The sequence below is a fragment of the Papaver somniferum genome, unplaced genomic scaffold (assembly GCF_003573695.1).
Source record: "Papaver somniferum cultivar HN1 unplaced genomic scaffold, ASM357369v1 unplaced-scaffold_117, whole genome shotgun sequence".
Lineage (NCBI taxonomy): Eukaryota > Viridiplantae > Streptophyta > Magnoliopsida > Ranunculales > Papaveraceae > Papaver > Papaver somniferum.
The window spans coordinates 7,392,525-7,414,114 of NW_020620714.1; the positions used below are offsets into that span (position 1 = coordinate 7,392,525).

At 34.4% G+C, this 21,590-nt stretch overlaps 1 protein-coding gene and 1 pseudogene across 1 annotated transcript; one reads left to right on the forward strand and one right to left on the reverse strand.

The window, feature by feature from the left end:
* The first annotated feature begins 8,464 nt into the window (after positions 1-8,464).
* Positions 8,465-14,717, forward strand: LOC113329892. The gene is made up of 4 exons (XM_026576715.1): positions 8,465-8,827; positions 10,149-10,665; positions 12,968-13,326; positions 14,090-14,717. Exons 1-4 carry the CDS (start codon positions 8,465-8,467, stop codon positions 14,168-14,170), a joined length of 1,320 nt encoding a protein of 439 aa, XP_026432500.1. The 3' UTR covers positions 14,171-14,717.
* A 420-nt stretch (positions 14,718-15,137) lies between these two features.
* On the reverse strand, positions 15,138-16,042 carry LOC113329751 (annotated as a pseudogene).
* Positions 16,043-21,590: the final 5,548 nt, after the last annotated feature.

The following is a 21,590-nucleotide window of genomic DNA, read 5'->3' on the forward strand; positions in this document are numbered from 1 at the left end:
AACATGACATCGTTGAAGGAAATAACCTTGGAACGCTTTCCTGAGCATACATCCGAAGTTATAAAGGATATTGCTTTCAAAGTACAAAAGAACACTAAACTACTTGATAAAATTAAAAGTGTTGGAAACCCAATGAATGATCCAATTGAGACTGAATCATCAAATGAATATCTTGACAACTCAGTCTCTCTGATCACAAGACAGTTTAGAGATCTTTTGCTAAAGAGGAGTAAACGATTCACCAAGGATAAACCCAGAACATCAGTCAAGCCTCACGATATCATTCCTTCTAAAAATAAGGATATTGTGGACACCTATGACGAGGATATGCCACAGTTCTTCAATTGTAAAGGGTTTGGTCATTTTTCCAATGAGTTCCCAAATCGTAGATAATACATTGGAAACAAGGTTTTGCTGTAAAAACGTCTGATCACTATGATTCGACTGAAGACGAAAAATCAAGTATAGCACTCCTTTGTGAAAATATCAATTTTGATGATTGCATCAATACTCTTATCAATTTTGATATTCTTTATAGAGAATATTCTTCGACCACCTTGGAAGATGAAATGGATTTTACACTATCTGACGAAAAGTATTTGTCACAAGTTTTAGGTAAATCACTATGTTTAGCAGCATTATTTGCTACTTTTAGAGCATTGTTCGGTCGAACTCGCATGCGTTGCTATCTCAAGCATGTTTGTCAATGTTAGTGATCAAAACTATAAGTCTTGATTTCTAGTCTATTATAGCTAAACCTCGGACTAGGATAGACAGTGTAGTGGAGCTCAAGGAATTCATGGCGATTCATCATACAAGTAGAAGACCTACTCAAGGAACCGGTGGAACTTCTCGACAAAAAGGTATGTGAAGACTTGAACTTATCTATCACTCAAAAGTCTATCTACTCTATCTTCTACTCTTTAAGACAAGAAGTCGTATGCTATATATATAGACTTTGATTATACACATTTTGTATCTGGAGCCGAGTATACCTCGCCTATCTATATCTCTAAATATGAGTTGGTAAGCTTTTCGTTTTAACCAAGTTTATCTTTAACATGTGACGAAAGTCATGATATGTTTCAATCATCTTGAAAATTGCTTTGACGAGAAATAGTGTAACAACTATGTAACATCCTCTAAGAATGTTTTAATGATTGAAAAGATAGCTAGATTACATAACCAATGGTGGACATAAGCATTGTTGTGGAAACACATTTATGTATAAGGCATATTCCTTGAACCATAGTTTGCGAACTTTGTTGATCAAGAGAACCGGAAGAATGGCATGAGCCAAGTCCGCGAACTCAGTCCGCGAACAGCCGAAGTTCTCAAACCCTAGAATTTCTGCTGGAGTTGACAAACTATTTGCGTGAAACTAAGTCCGCGAACTCAGTCTGCGGACCCATTCCGCGAACTGGCGAAGTTCTCATACCCGAGAATTTCTGGTGGAGTTTGTAAACTCTGCCCGGTAATTTAAGTCCGCCAACCTAGTCTGCGAACTTGAGAAGGTTATATATCTGAAGATGATTTCTGAACTTAAACTTAAAAAGACTAAGGAATGCAGTTTTTAAACCGTGGCTATAAAAGTTCATGAACGGATTCGAGTGAATCAAATCATCTTTGCTTCAATTGTGTCATGTGTAGTACATGAGATTTCCTTGCAATTGAACAACTCTCTAACTAGTTCATTTGAATTCATTTGAACTAGTTATGGTGAAGAAGAACATGGTTGATATGGAATGCTCACATCTCTAACCATTTGGTTAACAATTGTTGAACCAACAAGTGCATACGTTTGGGTACGGCATTGTCAAGTGTGTATAACAGGCTAAGTTTTCGATCTAACGGTTGAGAAATATTATCTTGAATATAAATCATACTTTTTATCTAACGGTGGATATTGATTCCTTTGTTACCAAGGTAACTTAATTTCAAACCCTGATTTGAAAGACTATATAAGGGAACTCTAGTATCTGTGCAAAACTAATCCCCACACCTCACGTGTGATACTAGTTTGCATACTAGAGTAGGTTTTCCTATAACCTTTGGTTTTATTCTACTAAAACCATGTTAACGACTCAAATAATTCATTGGGATTTTGAAGCCAGACCGGTACTACGTTTATCGTAGTTGTGTCATTTTATCTTGCATCTTCTATCTTATGAGTACAATCAGATTGATTGGATTGAGATTGATATCTCCGATAGGCAAGATATAAAAAATAATCACAAACATCTTCGTATCATTGTTTGTGATTCCGCAACATCTTGTTTCGCTACCATACGATTAAGATTGTTATGAGGTGATTGATAACTCTAGGTTGTTCTTCGGGAATATAAGACTAGATTATCAATTGGTTCTTGTTCACCTTGATTATTATCAAAAGACATAACAAAATCTTTTAGGGTTTATCTATGGGAGACATATTGATCCTTGATAGACTTGTCTGTGTGAGACAGATTTGTTTATTGTTAAATCTTCGACTTTGGGTCGTAGAAACTCTTAGTTGTGGGTGAGATCAGATAAGGGAATCAAGTGCGCAATATCCTGCTGGGATCATAGGCGTAGGGAGTACAACTGTACCTTGGATCAGTGGGAGACTGATTAGGTTTAACTACAGTTCAGTCCGAAGTTAACTTGGAGTAGGCTAGTGTCTGTAGCGGCGTAATACAGTGTGTTTTCAATCTGGACTAGGTCCCGGAGTTTTTCTACATTTGCGGTTTCCTCGTTAATAAAATTTCTGGTGTCTGTGTTATTTCTATTTCCGCATTATATTTGTTTATATAATTGAAATAATACAGGTTGTGCATTTGAATCAATCAATTGGAAATCCGACCTTTGGTTGTTGATTGATATTGATTGATCCTTGGATATTAGTCTTTGGTACTATCCAAGTTGTTCCTTTTGTTTGATTAAAGACTCGCTGATTTATATTAGCTCGAGTAAATCAAAACAAGAGAGAGATATTAACTCCTTGAGATAATTTTACTTAGATTGAGTCTGACTGTCTAGTTGATTCTCTAGAAAGTATTTCGGAGTTAGTCCATACAGATTGCTAAGATAAATATTGGGAGGTGTTGTTAGACCCCCAATTTTTAAGATACCATGTCGGAACCTTCCTCCACATTCACATGTTCTTATTCTACTTTAAATGGCCACAAACTTTCTAAGTGTTTTATGTACAAACATAAAGTAATATATGCAAACAAACTACAATGGAGGGAAAATCGGCTAGCAAAGAAGCTCAAACTTGTTCTAAAGTCAAATCCATATTAGGTATATAAATTTAAATCATCTCCGAAGAATTTAATTCCTAAAGAAATAATTAGATCTCTACAAATAACTAAGTCTAAACGATCCATGAAACAGGGGAAGGAAATTTCCGTACAAAACTAATATAGCGGACAAATTATTGTCCACCCCGACACATCTTAACTGTGTTGAAGGTGCATCTTGTCTCTTGTGCCCGAATTCAAGAGATAAGAGTTTTTGCACACTTGCGCTTTAGGAAAAGAAAATTTAGTATTTATGTTTTTCTTTTTGTTTTCTGTTAACCTTTTCATATTCAAATTGTATCGAAAAGGTTTACCCTGTTTGATCATTAAAAGAGGGTTAAATTTGTCAATTCTATCCTTCCTAGGGTTGACAGTTGCTTCTACGTGAATCCTACATACTCTGCATGTAGGTTATGTAACCCTACATTCCTTTTCCTTCCTGAAAACTCTTTTTATCAAAAGATTGCCTGTGGAGCTAGTTTTGTGTATTTCTCTCACAATCTCATAGTTGAATGGAGACCACAAGAATCATGTCTTATGATGGAAAAGATGTTAATATGATGGTTAAGCCATTAATCATGAAGGAAAAAGGCAAATCCCACCCCTCTACAATTTTAAAGAGAAAAATGAAAAATATGAAGAAACCAAGAGCTAACCCCTCAAATCTTCAGAAGTTTTCTAGTATTCTTGAAGAGTTGAAAGAAACAAGGATAAAGATGAAACAAATAAAGGCTATTGATTTAAGAACTCTTGAAATTGGCCCTGGTTCGGCATTAGTCAAGAAGGTCTATAGGAATTGACTCCTTTTTTCCAATGTTTGTTGACGACAAGAAGTTAGGGACGATAAAGAATTTTTCAAGGATATAAAAGTCTAGTAAACTTCTTATGAGAACTTACTTGTGTTTTAAGAAGTATAACTAGGGTTTGGAATAGAATATATTGTGATTACACATAGCTATTGCCAACGGTTTTTCATCTTGCAATGTTTTTAGATTTATTTTTCTAAATTCTAAGTTATTTGGAAGATCATTTTGCAATATTAAACTTTATTGGTTCTATATTGCAAAAATATGCTGTGGGATATGTGTGTTTCCATCCGTGAACTATGATTATCTCATATATGGCAAAAGTTAAGTCTATTATGTCATTATGCAGATATTGATAGAAAATTTAATGAACTTTTGAATATTCCGCAGTATTGATCTTTCCCTGATCTACTTTTATGTGAAAGTACCGTATCACTCCGTAATTTTTGTTATGTTGAGCATTTCCGATTAGATTAATCAATAATATCTCTTGTGGATTAATTTATTCGAGTTTTCAGGATACAAATTCATGTTTCATGTAATTTGTTAATATCCAAAGAAATCCTTCTTTTCTTGTAAAAGTAAGGTCGCTCTTGTGGTTCTTTCGGGAATGACATTTTATGGGGGGGATTTCTTAATTGAACTTGTGCTTAATTGCCAAATATTTGTGGGGAGTGCGGATGTAGAATATTTTACGAGTTATCTTTTATCTTTAGTAATGTGCATTTACTGATTATAGATTTTTCTAAGTTAATTTCGGCCAATATTTGGACAAAGCATTTCCAGGAATTCTGAAGATCGATTCTGTGTTTATTGCATATCTTTGAGAATATTCGGTTGTGGAAATTCCTTGGTGTCTTAACTTCCTTGTCTGTAAATACTGAAGTTTGCTTCTCTTGCAAACTAATCCTCAGATCCAGCAAAACTACCTCAGTTTTGTTGTTACTGGTGGAGCCGCCTATCGGAGTGGAGAGTACCCTAATTAGTATAAATCGCTTACGGTCGCTCGGTTTAAAGACTTCTTTGGGATTGAGAAGCTCTATTAGTACCATTGGTGGGAAACTAGATAATTGCGGTTTATTATTAATTTTCGATTGATTTGATTGACTAACGGTGGTTGAACTTTGATTGCACCTAGTTTCTTTATTCTTGAGAATCTTTTTTTCTGATATAAGATTCACTCAAACTATATCGAAGTTTCGTCGGGGATCTTTAAAACTGTTTGTATATCTAAAGACATCGTGTGATAATCCAACGTTAACAGACTCCGTTCTGTGTGTGATTGATCACAAGAGATTCAAGTTGATTGTTTGCAGGTGTTTATTGAAGATCAAAGAAGATTTGAAGACAAGAACACTTTTTGGGTTCATAATCTTTGGTGTGCACTTTTTCGATAGATAATTGCGGTTTATTATTAGTTTTCGATTGATTTGATTGACTAAAGGTGGTTGAACTTTGATTGCACCTATTTTGTGTATTCTTGAGAATCTTCTCTTCTGATATAAGATTCACTCAAACTAGATCGAAATTTCGATGGGGATCTTTAGAACTGTTTGTATATCTAAAGACGTTTTGTGATAATCAAAAGTTAACAGACTCCGTTCTGTTTGTGATTAATTACAAGAGATTCAAGTTGATTGTGTGCATGTGTTTATTGAAGATCAAAGAAGATTTCAAGACAAGAAGACTTTATGGGGTCATAATATTTTGTGTGCACAGTACTTGTTTCGGCGTGACTTATTAGAAGTTGGAGGAGCAGGGATACTGAGGAAACTAAGTGAACTATAGGGTTAGTTGCTTGGTCTCAACTATACGAAGTTGGTTTATATTTTGTAAAGCGGCTTAATTCTGAGAGTATTCAATCTGGACTAGGTCCCGGGGTTTTCTGTATTTGCGGTTTCCTCGTTAAAAAAATATTGTTGTGTCTTTTACTTTTCTATTTCCGCAATTATAATTGTTTTATTATAATTAGAAGTATAATACACAATGATAAGTTATCCCTTAGAGTTTGGTTAAGTCCGAACCTAATATCAAGTAAACACACTTCGTTGATTGTATTTTCTCGATCTCGTATCCATAGTCGATCACTCGAAGTGTGATACCGATTAGTTGTATTGTCTCAACTCAGTCCATAGACAATCACTTTCGGAAGAAAGGACTTATAGGTGTAAAAGTTTTAGATTGAGGTATATTTGGGTACCCTCGTCTTTTCAATATCTTCTCTATCTCTTTGTTCTCCAGTGTTATCCATATCCCCAACTTGAGTTTTTATCCTTGATCTCAAACTGAAGTGATATCCAATAGTCTTCCCTAAAGGATTTAGTACTAAAAGATACTAGTGCTAATACAAAGGTTACAAAACTTAAACCAATAATCAGAAATACAACGAAAAATTTAATTGCTAAAGAGTTACTAAAGATACCAATATTGAAAAATTGCATGATTAAGGAAATACAGACTCTACCAACACTAATAATTCGCAATGAGACTAGTAGAGAAAACCAAGTAAAGGTGATAGATTCATCGGTCTATTCATACCAATTAGGTTTTGTGCTTGTTGTTGTGAAACAAGCAAGAAATAGTTGTTTTAATGATGTAAATCATCGAGATTATTATCACTATGTTTTAAATATTTTTTGTGTGCCTAATATATCTTTCTCCCATTTTGTTATCTACACTTTTTTTTATTTTTCAACAATAGTTGAGAAAGACAACAAGAAAATCAGGCCAATACAGTCCCGAAAAATTATTATCAACTAAAAACAAAAGGCAAGAAAACAGAGTCCAATAAGGCTTCCCGAAACTCATAGTTATTTAAAACGAAAATAAACTATTGGAAGCTATTCAACTGAGCGAATAAAACCACGTTTTCCACTATAATAAATAATGATATCTTTTTGTAAACACTAAACCAAATCGGTGTTCTTCTAGATTAGTTATTTTAACATAAACTCTAACAAGGTGTTTTGATATCAGAAGGAAGAACAACAAGTTAAACGAAAAATCAAAAGTAAAAAAGATTTGTTTCACAACTTATTCCCTACCTCATTTTCTGGTTTTTAGAAGCCAATATCCATTTTTATTCCCTAACTATTTTTTTTTTAATTATTTTATAAATTAATAACCAACTTCAATCATATTCCCTACCCAAGCAAGAAATAGTTGTTTAACGATGTAACTCATCGAGATTATCATCTCTATGTTCTAAATATTTTTTTGTTCATACTATCTATTTTTTCCCATTTTGTTATATCACTGCAATTTATTTTTTATCTGGCACAATACTTGAGAAATCCAACAAAAAAATCAGGCCGCAACAATCCCGGAAAGTTGTTATCAACTGAAAAGAAAAGGCAAGAAAACAGAGTATAATAAGGCTCCCCAAAAGTTACAGTTATTTAAAACGAAAATAAAGTATTCCGAGACATTCAACTGAGCAAATAAATACCATTTCCACTATGATATATCTTTCTGTAAGCACTATAAACTAAATCTTTGTTCTTATAGATTAGTTATTTTAACAAAGGCTCTAAGAAGGTGTTTTGATATCAGAAGGCGGAAAAACAAGTTAATACGAAAATCAAAAGTAAAAAAGGTTTTTTTCACAACTTATTTCCTATTTTTTGTGTTTTAAAATTAATAAACAACTTTTAAGAGTGTATGCAAACAATTAACACGTACCTCCCTAAAACTGTAAATCTCACTGATTATTTGTGTTTTTTTTTGTATAGTCTGATAATATAGTCAATCTCAGTCGAGATGGCCGAGATGTTGCAAGACATTACGGTTTTGAAAATCAAGGTAGCGAGATGTCTGATTTTCCCGAGACAAAACTTGGTCGAAATCTTGTTTGAAAGTTATTTCTCTTGTGTTTCCACTTTTAAATTTGTATAGATCTTGGATTTTCTACTATTATGAATAAATATGAATACTTGTTTTTTGTAAAAAAAATTTGGTGTGATATTTCATTATATTCATATACAATTTAACTGATGCAACGTGTAAAAAATATTTAATATACATACTACAAATATAAAATTTGAAAATAAAATTTTAATAATTATTCTGAAACCGCCTCAAAATAAAATTATTTCGGTTTCTCGATCTCAACCATGACAGACCGAAAATCGGAATTGACTACAATGGTTCAGATTCTAATACATGTGTTGTTGCCACGGCTCATGGGCATCATTACATGTTTCAAAATATCTTTAGGTATAGGTTTCTATGCGTAGGCATAGTCCTCCCTACTCATAGAGCCACATAGTCAGTCAACCTCGCCGACCCGAACCCCGTATTTGCTATCTGGTCCCTCAACAACCAAAACCTGGGTTTATCATTTTTTCCCCAAAATCCCTTGCTCTCCTCCCCTGGGCAATGGCTCTGCAACTAAGATCATCAAAATCTCGAATCCTCCATCAAAACCCTAAATCAATCACCAAATTCTTCTCTTCCACTACCGATTCATTACCAGATTCTACTACTTCCGATGAAGAAACCACAGATTCATCACCATTACCTTCAATTTTCAAAGGCATTAAGGAGTCCAACCGCGCACCCCTAAAACTACCACCACCAAAAACCCCTTCACCCTCATCATTTCTCGATAATAATCCCAAGGAATTCCAAGAAAAAGTAGTAAAATTCTTTGGAGATAATCGTAGATTTAATTTCGATGATTCACGTGCAGTTTCTCGGCAGACTCCTCGTGATTATTACCCGAAACTTTCAGTTCAGGAGGTTGAAGAGAGTACTTAGAACATATATTTTGGACGAATGACTTCCACAGAACTTGGGGAGATGAAACACTTCTATTTATATTAGAGATAAGTACATTGAGATAACAATATATTCTAAATAAAGATAACTATCCCATGTTATTAGTCGGATCTTATTGTTGCTGACCAGACTTGGTTGTTGAGTCTTCAGATTTGTTACTTGACTGAGTTGATTGAGAGATTCCAGGGTACACCACACTACCTGCCTTAACACCCCCCTTCAAGTTGTACTGGAGTTTACGGATGTGCAACTTGTCTCTTATAAAGTGAAACCTTGGTGCACACAAAATCTTTGTGAAAAATTTCTTGTTGATCTTTTGAACTTATGAAACGAACTTGTAACTGCCCCTCAAACTGTTGTATGAGAAAATTGGTGTTTCTCTTCAAATTCATAATGTGAGATAATCAAAGTACCTCTTCAAATGGTTGTGTGAGATAGTCGAAATACCTCTTCAATTGGTAGTACTGATCTGTGTTGGTTAACAGATGTAATTGGTAATGGTTACATGTGTTTTGGTATTGAAATTTGTTTAGAACTGGTTTTTAAGAATGTTTTTAATACCAGATGTAAAGTGTTGATACATGGCCTTGCCACTAGCTAGAGACATGTGAACCAGCTTTCTTAGCAGAAAACGGTGTTAATGGCGGTGGTGAATTGTTATGATTTGGTGATAGAGACTTGTGTTGCAGGTAAAATGGATGGATGATGTGAGTAAAGTAGGTCATGGAACTGGTGATATGGGTGAAAAACAAACACCTAAAGATGATGTAGAGTTTAAAACTCTCTGAAGTATTTTGATGAGCAGATTAGGGGTATATTATTTCTTTCACAGTGGAAGAATGAGGGGATTTGAGTGTTTGGATGCTGATATGAAAGTGGTTTTGAATTTTTTTTTTTTTTGAAGATTTTTTTTAGTTTTTTTTTCGGTTTTTGAAAGAGAAGCGTGGGTTGGATCTCTGGCTGATACCAACTTAGAACATATATTTTGGAGGAATGACTTCCACAGAACTTGGGGAGATGAAACACTTCTATTTATATTAGAGATAAGTACATTGAGATAACAAGATATTCTAAATAAAGATAACTATCCCATGTTATTAGTCGGATCTTATTGTTGCTGACCAGACTTGGTTGTTGAGTCTTCAGATTTGTTACTTGACTGAGTTGATTGAGAGATTCCAGGGTACATTAAGATAACAATACCTGCCTTAATTTCGATGATTCACGTGCAGTTTCTCGGCAGACTCCTCGTGATTATTACCCGAAACTTTCAGTTCAGGAGGTTGAAGAGAGTGATAGGAATGAAATTAGTACTAGTTTAGGTCAAGTGAAGAATCGATTTAGGGGTAATTGTAATAATAACAATTGGTTGAATAGAATCGAGAGTGATGTTGAAGCTGGTGGTGATCCTTTTGAATCACTTGGTGAGGTTGTTAATTTGAAGAAGCCTGATGAAGATGATGATAGAAATGAGATTAGTTCTAGTTTAAGTAAGCTTCATACACATAAAGACAATGTGCATTATTATTGTACACGGAAGAAGAATCGATTTAGGAGGGATGGTAATAATAATTGGTTAAGTAGAGTTGAGAGTAGTCCTGATCCTTTTAAATCACTTGGCGAGAAGGTTGTGAAGGTGAAGGGTGATGATGGGGATGGGGTGATTAATCAATCAAGGGAAAATGAAGGAGGAGGGTCGCTTGAAGAATGGTTAATGAGTGGTGCTGACGTTAGGAGAAAAGGAATGGAGGTTGTTGAAGCGGCGGAAACGAAGGATAAATCGGACGAACATTATAAGTGTCTGTCTCTCTATCTTTCTTTGTAATTGCTTAGGATATATTGTGAATTAATTCGGGTGTTCTCACATTGGGTTGTCAAATTTGATAGGTTTGATTCTATTAGAGCATTCTGGATTTTGTTGTTCTCACATTAGAGCATTCAGGATTATTTTTAACAGTTTAGGACTTTAGGTGCAAGTAGTGGGGCTGCTATATCTAGCATGTAACTTTGGTAGGGAGCCTGCGTTTGTCAGAGGACGAACCCTTCGCGGTGAATGCAATTATCTGGTGGTTTTAGGATGTGGGATCCAAATGCCACAGCATAACGCGTGTAGCTCGCATGAAACTGGTGTAGTGTTTATTGTTTTTGAAACTGAAGTGGTGTATGTTGCGGATGGATAATAACAAGCAGCACAAAATTTTGAACCTGTGTTGTTTGAACCATAGATGGTAAAGGAAGTTTGACACCCCTGGCATTTAGGTGGTTGCTAATTTAAGCAGGGTATCGGGTTGAATTTCAAACCCTGTGAGTTAATATTGTTTTGTCAATTAATATTGTTTCTGCACAATGAAGCCAATTGACAAATAGAGCAGAACATTCTAGATGGATTCAACGTAGATAATAGTATGCTTGCTGATTTTACTGTTCGAAGGAACGCATTATTGAATTGATTATGTTATGTCTTTGTAGGCTTACAGTTGAAGCTAATGACTGATAAAAATTTGTATTTCTCGTTTGTCATATTGTTAACAACTGACTGTTAAGAGATGAAATTCATGTTATCCTTTCGCTGGCAATATGTGATTGTTTTTTGGTTTTAGTGTTGTTGTCTAGGTGGTTTCCTAATTTAAGCAGGTTATTGGGTTGGATTTCAAACCCTATGAGCTAACATTGTTCTGTGATTCTGTCAATTAATATTGTCTATGCACAAGGAAGCCAATTGACAAATAGTGCAGAGCATGCTAGATGATTTTTGCTGATTTTACTATTAGAAGGGACGTATTATCTAATTGATTGTGTTATGCCATTGTAGGGTTACAGTTGAAATTAATAACTGGGAAAAATTTGGATTTCTCGTTTGTCATATTGTTTAGCATTTTAGGACCTTTAGGTATAAGTAGCGGGGCTGCTATAGCTACCAAAATTGTGCATGTTTGCTAAGTAGAAGTAACCTTGATAGGTAGCTCGCATTTGTCGGATGATGAACCGGTTGTGGGGAATGCCATGATCTGGTGGTTTTTTGGGTGTGGATCCAAAAGTCACAGCATAATGCGTGTAGCTCACATGAAATTGATGTAGTGTCTACCGTTTTTGAAATTAAAGTGGTGTATGTAGTGGATGGATAAGAACCTGCACTGAATTACTGAAATCTGTGTTGTTTGAACCATAGTTGGTAAAGGAGATTTCAAACCCAACTTGCATTTAGATGGTTGCCTAATTTAAGCGGGGTATTGGGTTGGATTTCAAACCCTGTGAGCTGACATGGTTTTCAATTAATATTGTTTCTTCCTAATGAAGCCAATTGACAAATAGAGCAGAACATGCTACATGGGTTCAACGTAGATAATAGGATGTTGGCTGATTTTAAGCAGGGTATTGAATTGGATTTTAAACCCTGTAAGGTGACATTTTTTTGTCAACTAATATTGTTTTTGCACAATGAAGCCAATCTAGAAATAGAGCAGCACATGCTAGATTTGTTCAACTTAGATAATAGTTTGTTTGCTGATTTTACTATTCGAAGGAACACATTATTGAATTGATTGTGTTATGTCTTTGTAGGGTTACAGTTGAAACTAATGACTGATAAATATTTGTATTTCTCGTTTGTCATATTGTTAACAACTGACTGTTAAGAGATGAAATTCATGTTATTGTTTTGCTGGCTATGTTTTTTGATATCCAATATAGTGTTGTTTTCTAGGTGCTTGCCTAATTTAAGCAGCGTATTGGGTTGGATTTCAAACCCTGTGAGCTAACATCGTTCTGTGATTCTGTCGATTAATATTGTCTATGCACAAGGAAGCCAATCGAAAAATTGTGCAGAACCTGCTTGATGGGTTCAATATTGATTATAGGATGTTTGCTGATATTACTATGAGAAGGAACGTATTATCTAATTGATTGTGGTATGCCATTGTAGGGTTACAGTTGAAACTAATGACAGGAAACAATTTGTATTTCTCATTTGTCATATTGTTAACAAATGACTGTTGATAGATGAAATTCATGTTACCATTCGGTGTCAATATGATACTGCTTTATGGTTTTCAATATAGTCTTGTTATTTATGCATGTTTGCTCATTTGTGTATTTCAACAGCTTTAAGCATGGCGACTGAGTCCAGCTCAAAAGTTCATAATGAGTGGAAAGGCAAAGTTGTTAGATGGACCACGGCCAAAAATAATATTCTTCTTGACACCTTGGTTGATCAAGCTACAGAGGGTAAGAAGCATGGAGATGCATGGGAGGATAATGTGTGGAAGGTAGTAACAGATGCAATATCTCAAAAGACTCATAAAGAATTTTCAAGAAAGCAAATAGATTATAGACTTGGTGTTATGGGAATTGAGTATCGAAGATTTCTTGAGTTAAAAGAAAAGAGTAATTTTCGATGGTGTCCGATCAAACAAAATGTCGTGGCATCTGATGAACAATGGAATGAATTTCTTGCGGTAAATGTAAGTAATCCCCTTTTAAGGATTTTTTGTTGTTTACTAATTAATTTGATTGAAACTGAAATTTTATATCCTGATTTTCTTAGCATTTGTGTCGTGTATGGTGATCTTATGTAGTGTGTTGTCCATAGATTATCATCTGGTATAACCCTAGTTATCTGATTTTTAGGTTTCCACTTCAATCTTAATGTAACCTTCTTTGAAAGGGTAGCCAATTTTTTTATTGCCTCAAAGCTTTTGAAGACCAAACTTGAGAGCTTAGTCTTTCATAAGGCTCAATGTTTGGATTTGTTTAAAGGGAATTCGACATGTGACTCACATAATGTCAAGTTACATCTATTTCACTTTGTTGCATGGCTCAAGAGATTAGGGGAACTGCTGAAAGTATGTGAGGTAATGAACAAATTGGCACATCTGCAAAAACCCACTTTTGAGATGAACCTGCCTTCTGAGGTGCAAATAGGTTATTCAATTGTCACGTTTATTTGTTAGTGCAACTGGTAGTCTAAGTGTTGCTGATAACCTATATATCAGCTAATAGGTTATCATTTCTGTATCAGTAATTCCCTGTATATGTTTGCTCTAAGTCTCTGATACTTCTTATCCATATGAACTGAAAGCCTTGTTGGCCTGATCATTTGAAGATCATCTGACCATAAGTCTGTCAGCTCACACATTTTGCTAGTTTTTTATGCTTTATGTACACAAATATATGCACACTTTTCTGTTCGTATTCCTTGAAACATGAATGTTCTTTTTGTTTCAGATAGCAAACAAAAAGTACAAGAGTTTGCGCCATAGAGGGCCGAAGTGGGATTTTGTGAAGTTAAGTATAATTTTTTGGTGATCATCATGCTATAAGAGGTTCAACTGCAGGTGGATTCGATTGCCTGAAACCTAAAGAGATTAATGAAGTTGGTGGTTCACATAGAAATGATTACTCTGACAAAGACGAAAGTGAAGGTATATCAGATGAAAAGAAGGTATGCGAGAGTATGACGAAAGATATGATTCAGGAAATGACAAACACCTTCATCTACAAACTTTCGAAGTCTGTGGGCCCTTTATCAATCGGATTGCAACTCCGTGAAGAACTTACGAAAGTGGATAGTTTTAGCACTGATTACCTGGATTGTGCCTTCGGGTTACTTATGAGGGATAGAATAGGTACTGAAATCTTTTTGATTAGAGATGCTACATATAGGAAGAAAATGTTGGAGAACATGAGGGAAAAGATAGGAGATGTCTGATGTATTTGATTTTACCGTCTTAGAACTGACTTAGGAATTTTTTTGCCAATTACAAGAATAACAAGCAGCTGTGAGATTTTGTTTTGCATATTTGAGAGCTCACAAAGCAGGAGGGAAAAGTTAGTGTATATAAATGGTAAACCTCTGCAGCTACAATATTTCTTGCATACTTCAACAGGACAGTTCTATGTAGGTTCTATTTGCTTACACTAACTTCAGTAAATTTTGTTGGCTTCTTTATGGTCTCAGGCCCAATTTTCTCAGGGGCCTTTCTGTTAACATGGTTGCGGTAAAAAATTTCAAACTCAGCCGTCGACAGATACTCCGGTCAGCAATTATGGTCAGTGATAAAATACGTGCGAGTCCTGAGTCGCTGAATCAAGTAGTCAAAACAAATCCACGATCTCCATTAAACCCTAAATTGAACGGTTTGGATTTCAAATCCCGCCTTATAAAAAGAATAATTGTCCTCAACTTCAACTCATCTTTGTAGTGAAAAAGGAAAAAGTCCAAACCCTAGCCCTAAAAATCAGATATCTCTCTTTCCCTCTCGTGTTTTTCCTCTCAAAGATCCATGGAAATAAAAACATCCTGCCAATCAACAACAATAACCACATATACACGGTTTTTGAAGAACCCTAAATTCCTTTTTCTTAATGACCAGCAAAAAGACCCCATAGCTATACACATCACCATGTGTGGACACTTCGCAACACATTCAAATGCAGTTGATTCTAATTTAACTACCATGTGTATAACAATTGCAAATAAAAATAAATTTTTACCTGGAGAAACATAACCGATGGAGCCTTTTATTGCAATTTAGCTTGCGTCTTGTTCATTCAGGCGTCTAGAATTACTTGGGGGAATAAAAAGGAATTTAGCCAAGCCAAAATCACCCACATCATCAAGAAGGACATTACTCGGCTTCACATCACAGTGCACAATTGGTGATTCAGAATCATGGTGAAGATATTTTAATGCAGAAGCAACATCGACTGCAATGCTCAATCTTCTTTCCAGGTTCAGAATTTTTTCATATAACTGATCATCATTACTTGTGTCAACTTCAGCCGGATGCAACCAATTTTCTAGGCTCCCATTAACCATGAACTCAAAAACCAGAGCTTTGAAAGAATTACCATGAAAATCAGTACTCGAACAACAAGTTATAATCTTGAGTAAATTTCTATGTCTAGCTCTCCTTAAAGCTTCACATTCAGCCAAGAAACTCTTAATTGCACCTCTTTGTTGAAGGTGCAGAACCTTCACTGCACAGGTTTTGATTCATATTTTTGAAGAATTCCTTTATATACAGAACCAAAACTTCCCACACCAAGCAAGTTGGTAGAATTATTAAATCCATTGGTAGCTTTAAGAAGCTCATTGTAAGAAACACTCTTAAGCCGATTATCCACGTCCAAAGACCCCGAAGGTAATATGAATTTTGACTTCCTTCTCCAATACATATAGAGAAAAAACATAAGCAAAGTTAAAATTAAAACCAAAGTAACTATCTATTATGCTGATAATCTTAATTGTCTTTGATTTCTCATCTTTGCTCTCCATAGTTGGTGTCATTGGGATGGGGCAATTCGGCAGCTTCAAGTCACGTATCCCACCACAAAGCTTATTATTCCCTTCAAATAAGAATTCACTTATGTTCTTAAACACCCCATCTTTTGGTACCTCTCCCTCTAGATTATTATATGATATATCTAACATACTGAGCCTAAGATTTTCAAACCCTTTCGGTATTGCGCCAGACAAGTTATTGTGGGAAAGACTTATTTGATCTAGACCTTTTAATAAAGTAAACGATGGAGGAATGTTTCCTTGGAAGAAGTTATTTTCCAAATTAAGATATTCCAAGCCGAAACACTCACCTATGGCACTCGGGATTTCACCAGATAATTTGTTGAAGGACAAGTATAATCCCCCAAGATTTTTCAAGTTACCAACTTCTATTGCCCGACAAGTCCAAAACTTGCAAGGCATTGCAGTCTCCAAGACTTGCTGGAATTAAACCTCTCAACTTATTGCCATATAAAATAAGGTGCAACAATTGTGTTAAGTTTCTGAAAGATGCCGGAAATGAGCCGGAAAACTTGTTCTCTTGCAAATGAATAATCCCAAATTTTGAAGGTACCCAATACCTGGAGGAATATTTCCAATGAATTGGTTTGAACTCAAAGTAAGTGAAGTTAAACCTAACAGATTCTGGATACCTGCAGGAATACTTCCATATATCTGATTATCTCCAAAATTTAGTGTGTCAAGTTTTGTTGTGATATTGGCTATAGAACCAGGTAAGTCTCCACCAAAATTATTCTCGTTTACATTTATCCACCTCAAATTTCTACAATGGACTAGAGAATTGAGGAAATCCAGATCATTCCACTACCAAGTTTATTGGATCTTAAATGTAATACTTCAAGACTTTTTAAGTTACTAAGGTTATAACGTACTGATCCAACTAAATTATTGTGACCTAATTGTATAATCTTAAGCCTAGACGAATTGGAAAATGAACTTGGTACGGTTCCAGTGAAATTGTTAATTGCAACCGAAAAATACCAGAGATTAGGAAGTGTGAAGCCAATATCAAAAGGAATACTCCCATGGAGATGATTATCCAGCAATGAAAAGATTTCAAGTAATGAGATATTATAGAGTGAAGAAGGGACAATACCTGATAACCTATTCACCTCTAGAACTAGCTGTGTTAATCTTGTTAGTTGGCTTAGAGTGTTTGGGATTCTTCCCTCCAAATGGTTCTTACGAAGATCAAGATGAGAAAGAGACGACGAAAGGTTACTTAACGAAGTTGGAATCTCTCCTGATAGATTATTTCCCCCAAGCCTCTGTCCGCGCAATGCGGAAATGTGATGGGTTTATGGAAATGAATTTAGAAAGAGAGGTTGGTTAATTGAAAGGTGAGGCTTATATTAATATGAAAATGAAAATATTACAAGAGGTTTGTGTAGCAACTTTGGCTTACACTAGTTGTTTACAAAGAGGCACTTTGGCTCTTACTCTAAACTCTAGCTCTCACTCTAACTCTTGTTTACTCACTTGAGTTTTTGATTGTTGTTGGATGATCCCAAATGAATCCATCCTATGCCTATTTTTAGGCTTCATGACCAACTAATTAGTTCTCTAGATAGTTCTATCCAGACTCTTCTTTACACTCTCAACTTAGATATTACAAGAAAATTCTAGAGAAAAGAATTCTCTAGATAATACTTGATGTAAAGAAGGCCTAGAAGATTCTAGCATGTATTGGGTTTTATTTAGTGTAGATGATTATTGGGCTTTACTCATTGGGCTTTCTAGAATAGTCACAAATTACTTATGTTTTTAACACCCCCTCTTAATTTGTGATGTTAAGCTTTTTTCTAAAATGATTGAATTTGTCCACTGTGACTGCTTTTGTGAAGATGTCGGCATTTTGTTCTTGTGTTGGACAAAATTGGAGCTCAATTTCCTTGTTTTCTACCAGTTCGCTGATGAAGTGGTGTCGTAGCTCTATATGCTTCGTCCGTCCGTGGAAGACTAGATTTCTTGTCATTGCAATTGTAGACATATTGTCACAGTATATAGTTGTCGGCTGATTTTGCCTTTGTTGTAGGTCGGTCATTATTCTTCTCAACCAAACTGCTTCACATGCTGCACTTCACTACAAGAAAACATGTCTTTGGTGACGATAGCTTTTGCGGCGAAGAATATTCCATTGCTAAAGCTTAGTTATTGTGACCAAAAATAATTTTTTGGTGACTTCAGTTAGAGACGAAATAATGTCTAGTCATTGATAATTTTTTAGTGACTTCAGTTAGAGACGAAATAATGTCTAGTCACTAATAAGTTTTTTGTGATTATATGTGTTTGTCACCATTTAAGTTTATTGTGATGATGCTAAAAAATTGACATTAAATCTTTTTGGTGATAATCTATTAATTTCGTTACAAAAAAAAATTATACTGACCAAATTAATTCGTCACTAACTAATTTTATAGTGACGAAACTAAATGTTTGACACTATATTTATTTTTAGTGACCATCAGCTTGTTTGATTGCAAATACTTATATAGTAACAACTTTTAATCGTCACAAGTAAGAACACTTGCAGCGAACTAGATTTTGTCGCTTTAGTCATTTTCAGTGACACTATAACTTCACCGCAGTTTGTGATTTCAGTGATTATTGAAATGTTGTCACAAAGAATTCTTTATGGTGATAAAAGAATACATAGCTGCTAAAAAATAGATTTTTGGTAATAACAATGTAATTTACCATGTAAAGTATAATATTTAATTTTAACAATAACTTATAAATTAGAGAAAATCAATTTACTTGTCGAAGTAATTTTTCATAACGGGAAATATACAAGTCGTCATTTCTTTACGTCATTTAAGGGGAAAAGATTGAAAAGAATGCTTTATAAAACTGGTGCTAGAGTACTACCACATTTATACTATTCGGCGGTGTGTCGGGTGCAACCAACCTTCCTTTTCCTAGACAATAATTTCCTATTTTTGTCAGTTCAAGTTGAAACAGTAAATACTTGGCAACATCACCCGCAGACAAACAGTAAATTCCCAGACTGCAGAAAAATAAGATGAAAAAAAAAACTGTGAAAAAAAGTCAAACCAGAAACTGAACTTCAGACAAAGAAGAATGTTGAAATCCAACTAACAATAAAATATATATGACATCCAACCACTGTGAAATCATTGAAAGATAAAAAGCTATTCTTCTAATCAAAATTATTATTAGACTTAAGTAAATAAAGTGCAAATAACTAATATTCTAAATATGAATCATCTCAACTGGCACAATGTCTTCCTCGTCCACCCCTGAGTCATTATAATCAACCACTGTTTCATCTTCTTCCTCGACATCAATATCATCCACATCATCATCATCATTTGCAAGTACATCAGCTACAATATCTGCATCTACCAACTCTTCCTACATATTATCTCTGTGGACTTCACCTAGCCCAACATTATCTTCTTGTATGACTGATGATACTGTTACTTCCCCAGTTTGTTGATAAACATTTTCTTCGTCTTCTTCTTCATCATCCATTTCAGGAACATCCCATATATGTCTGTGATGCATTTTTTGAATCATTTTTTTGTATCGTCTTTGTATTTTTGAGGTCGCTATGATATATATTGGTACCTGATATGGTGAACCATGGCTGACAATTCTTTTATTAAAACACCCTTTCAAAATCAACCTTTGCAATAGCTAAATTCAAATCACTAATCCGTTCCGAGAGTGATCATGCTTTAATTCAACATATATTCATATATTAATTAAAATGTATATTTATGATTTGATGCGATGACCTCATCTTCAAAAATACCTTGCATTTGTAAACAATATACTATTATTATTTATAATTAAAAGTTTTTATGTGACTCAAAATTTTCATAAAGTTCAAAATTAAATTGAAGAATAAATGTAGTATTGCACCAAAAATTTATTTAGTAGCCCAAGAATCTACATCCCAACTTCCGGTGAAACAAAAATTTGTTAACTCGTTTTGAAATATCCTCGGCATCTTCTCATTTCTTTCAATAATTTTACAATCTCACTATAATATTTTCCAATAAACTGGGTTCTTCATTGGCTTCCAACTGTAAAAGTGGTCATCTAGTATACAAATAAAACAAAAAAATTATATATGTATGTATATACTGAAAACAATATCATATGGGATCAAAATTTTCTTTGAGATACAAAGTGTTCATCAAACTCAAAATTAATTAGAAGAATGTATTATCGCGTCAAAATAATATCTTGTGACCCGGTATTGTACATCCCAAATTTACTAGTATGACAAAAACTTGTTAACCCGGCTTGAAATTTGCTCAATATCTTTTTATATCTTTTAATAATATCTTACAATCTCACTAGAATTTCCTCAAATTTCACTCTAATTAGTCCACACTTTTTTTGATCGAGGAGTTGAGTACTTCATCAGCCTCCCATCATGTAAGTAGTCATTATGCATATATAAACAATATACTCCCTCCATTTCTGGAAAATGGTTACTTTCACTTTTTCAATTTGGCCTAAATTTAGGCTAAAATGAAAAAGTGAAGTAACACTTTTTCAGAAATGGAGGTAGTATATTGTTATTTGTAATCAAAATTTACTTTGTGACTCAATTTTTTCATCAAATTCAAATTTAACTACAAGCATAATGTGCTACTATGTTAAAAAAATTCTAGTGAACCAAGAATCTACATTCTAACTCCAAAAGTTTTCTAGTGTGAATAAAATTTGTTAACCATTTATAAAAATTTGCTCGGTACCTTTTCATTTGTTTCAATAATCCTACAATCTCACTGTAAATAACTGAGTTGTAAGTTCCTAGAATGCCATTTTTGTTTCTCCGTGTATACCTTACAAACAAAGAGCAAGTAATTAAGGTAAAGACTCGATCAAAGATTTTTTAAACGAAATTTTCTTTGTGATTTCATCAACTTAAAACAAATTTTAACTACATATGTAATATAATCTACTCGGCTTTGCATCCCAGCTCGGAATTTATCAGTGCACTGAAATTTCTTAGCACGTAATAACATGCACTCGATAGCCTTAAAATTATCGTAGAAAGTCATTTGCTCAATATCAAAACGTGCATTCTCCTTGAGAGTTGACAGTCCTCAAAGTTACTTTGAGGATAAATCTAGATACATCTGCAACTCCCGATGAGGTCAAGAAGCATTTTTCAGAAATTAGAAAGTCAGTTCTTTACCGAAAACGCACTCCGACACATATTTTAGTACCAATCTACTACAAGTATGAATATTTATAAGATAAATAAAAGCCATAAGGTTTTATTACAAGACATATAATCAAAAAAGAAAGATATATTTGCTTAAAATGAACAAGCATGAGCCTTTGATCATTTTGTATAACATTTGGCAAGTTACTATCGGAACTGAGGTTCTGTTGTATCTTAATTTGCTGCATCGTAAAGCATATGATATCCTTTAC

Excerpts from the sequence above, each read along its gene's own strand:
- LOC113329892 (XM_026576715.1), top strand. The coding sequence starts at position 8,465 with ATGGCTCTGCAACTAAGATCATCAAAATCTCGAATCCTCCATCAAAAC. Across the intron at positions 10,666-12,967 it reads ATCGGACGAACATTATAAGT|CTTTAAGCATGGCGACTGAG; the intron begins GTCTGTCTCTCT and ends GTATTTCAACAG. Across the intron at positions 13,327-14,089 it reads ATGAATTTCTTGCGGTAAAT|ATAGCAAACAAAAAGTACAA; the intron begins GTAAGTAATCCC and ends TTTTTGTTTCAG.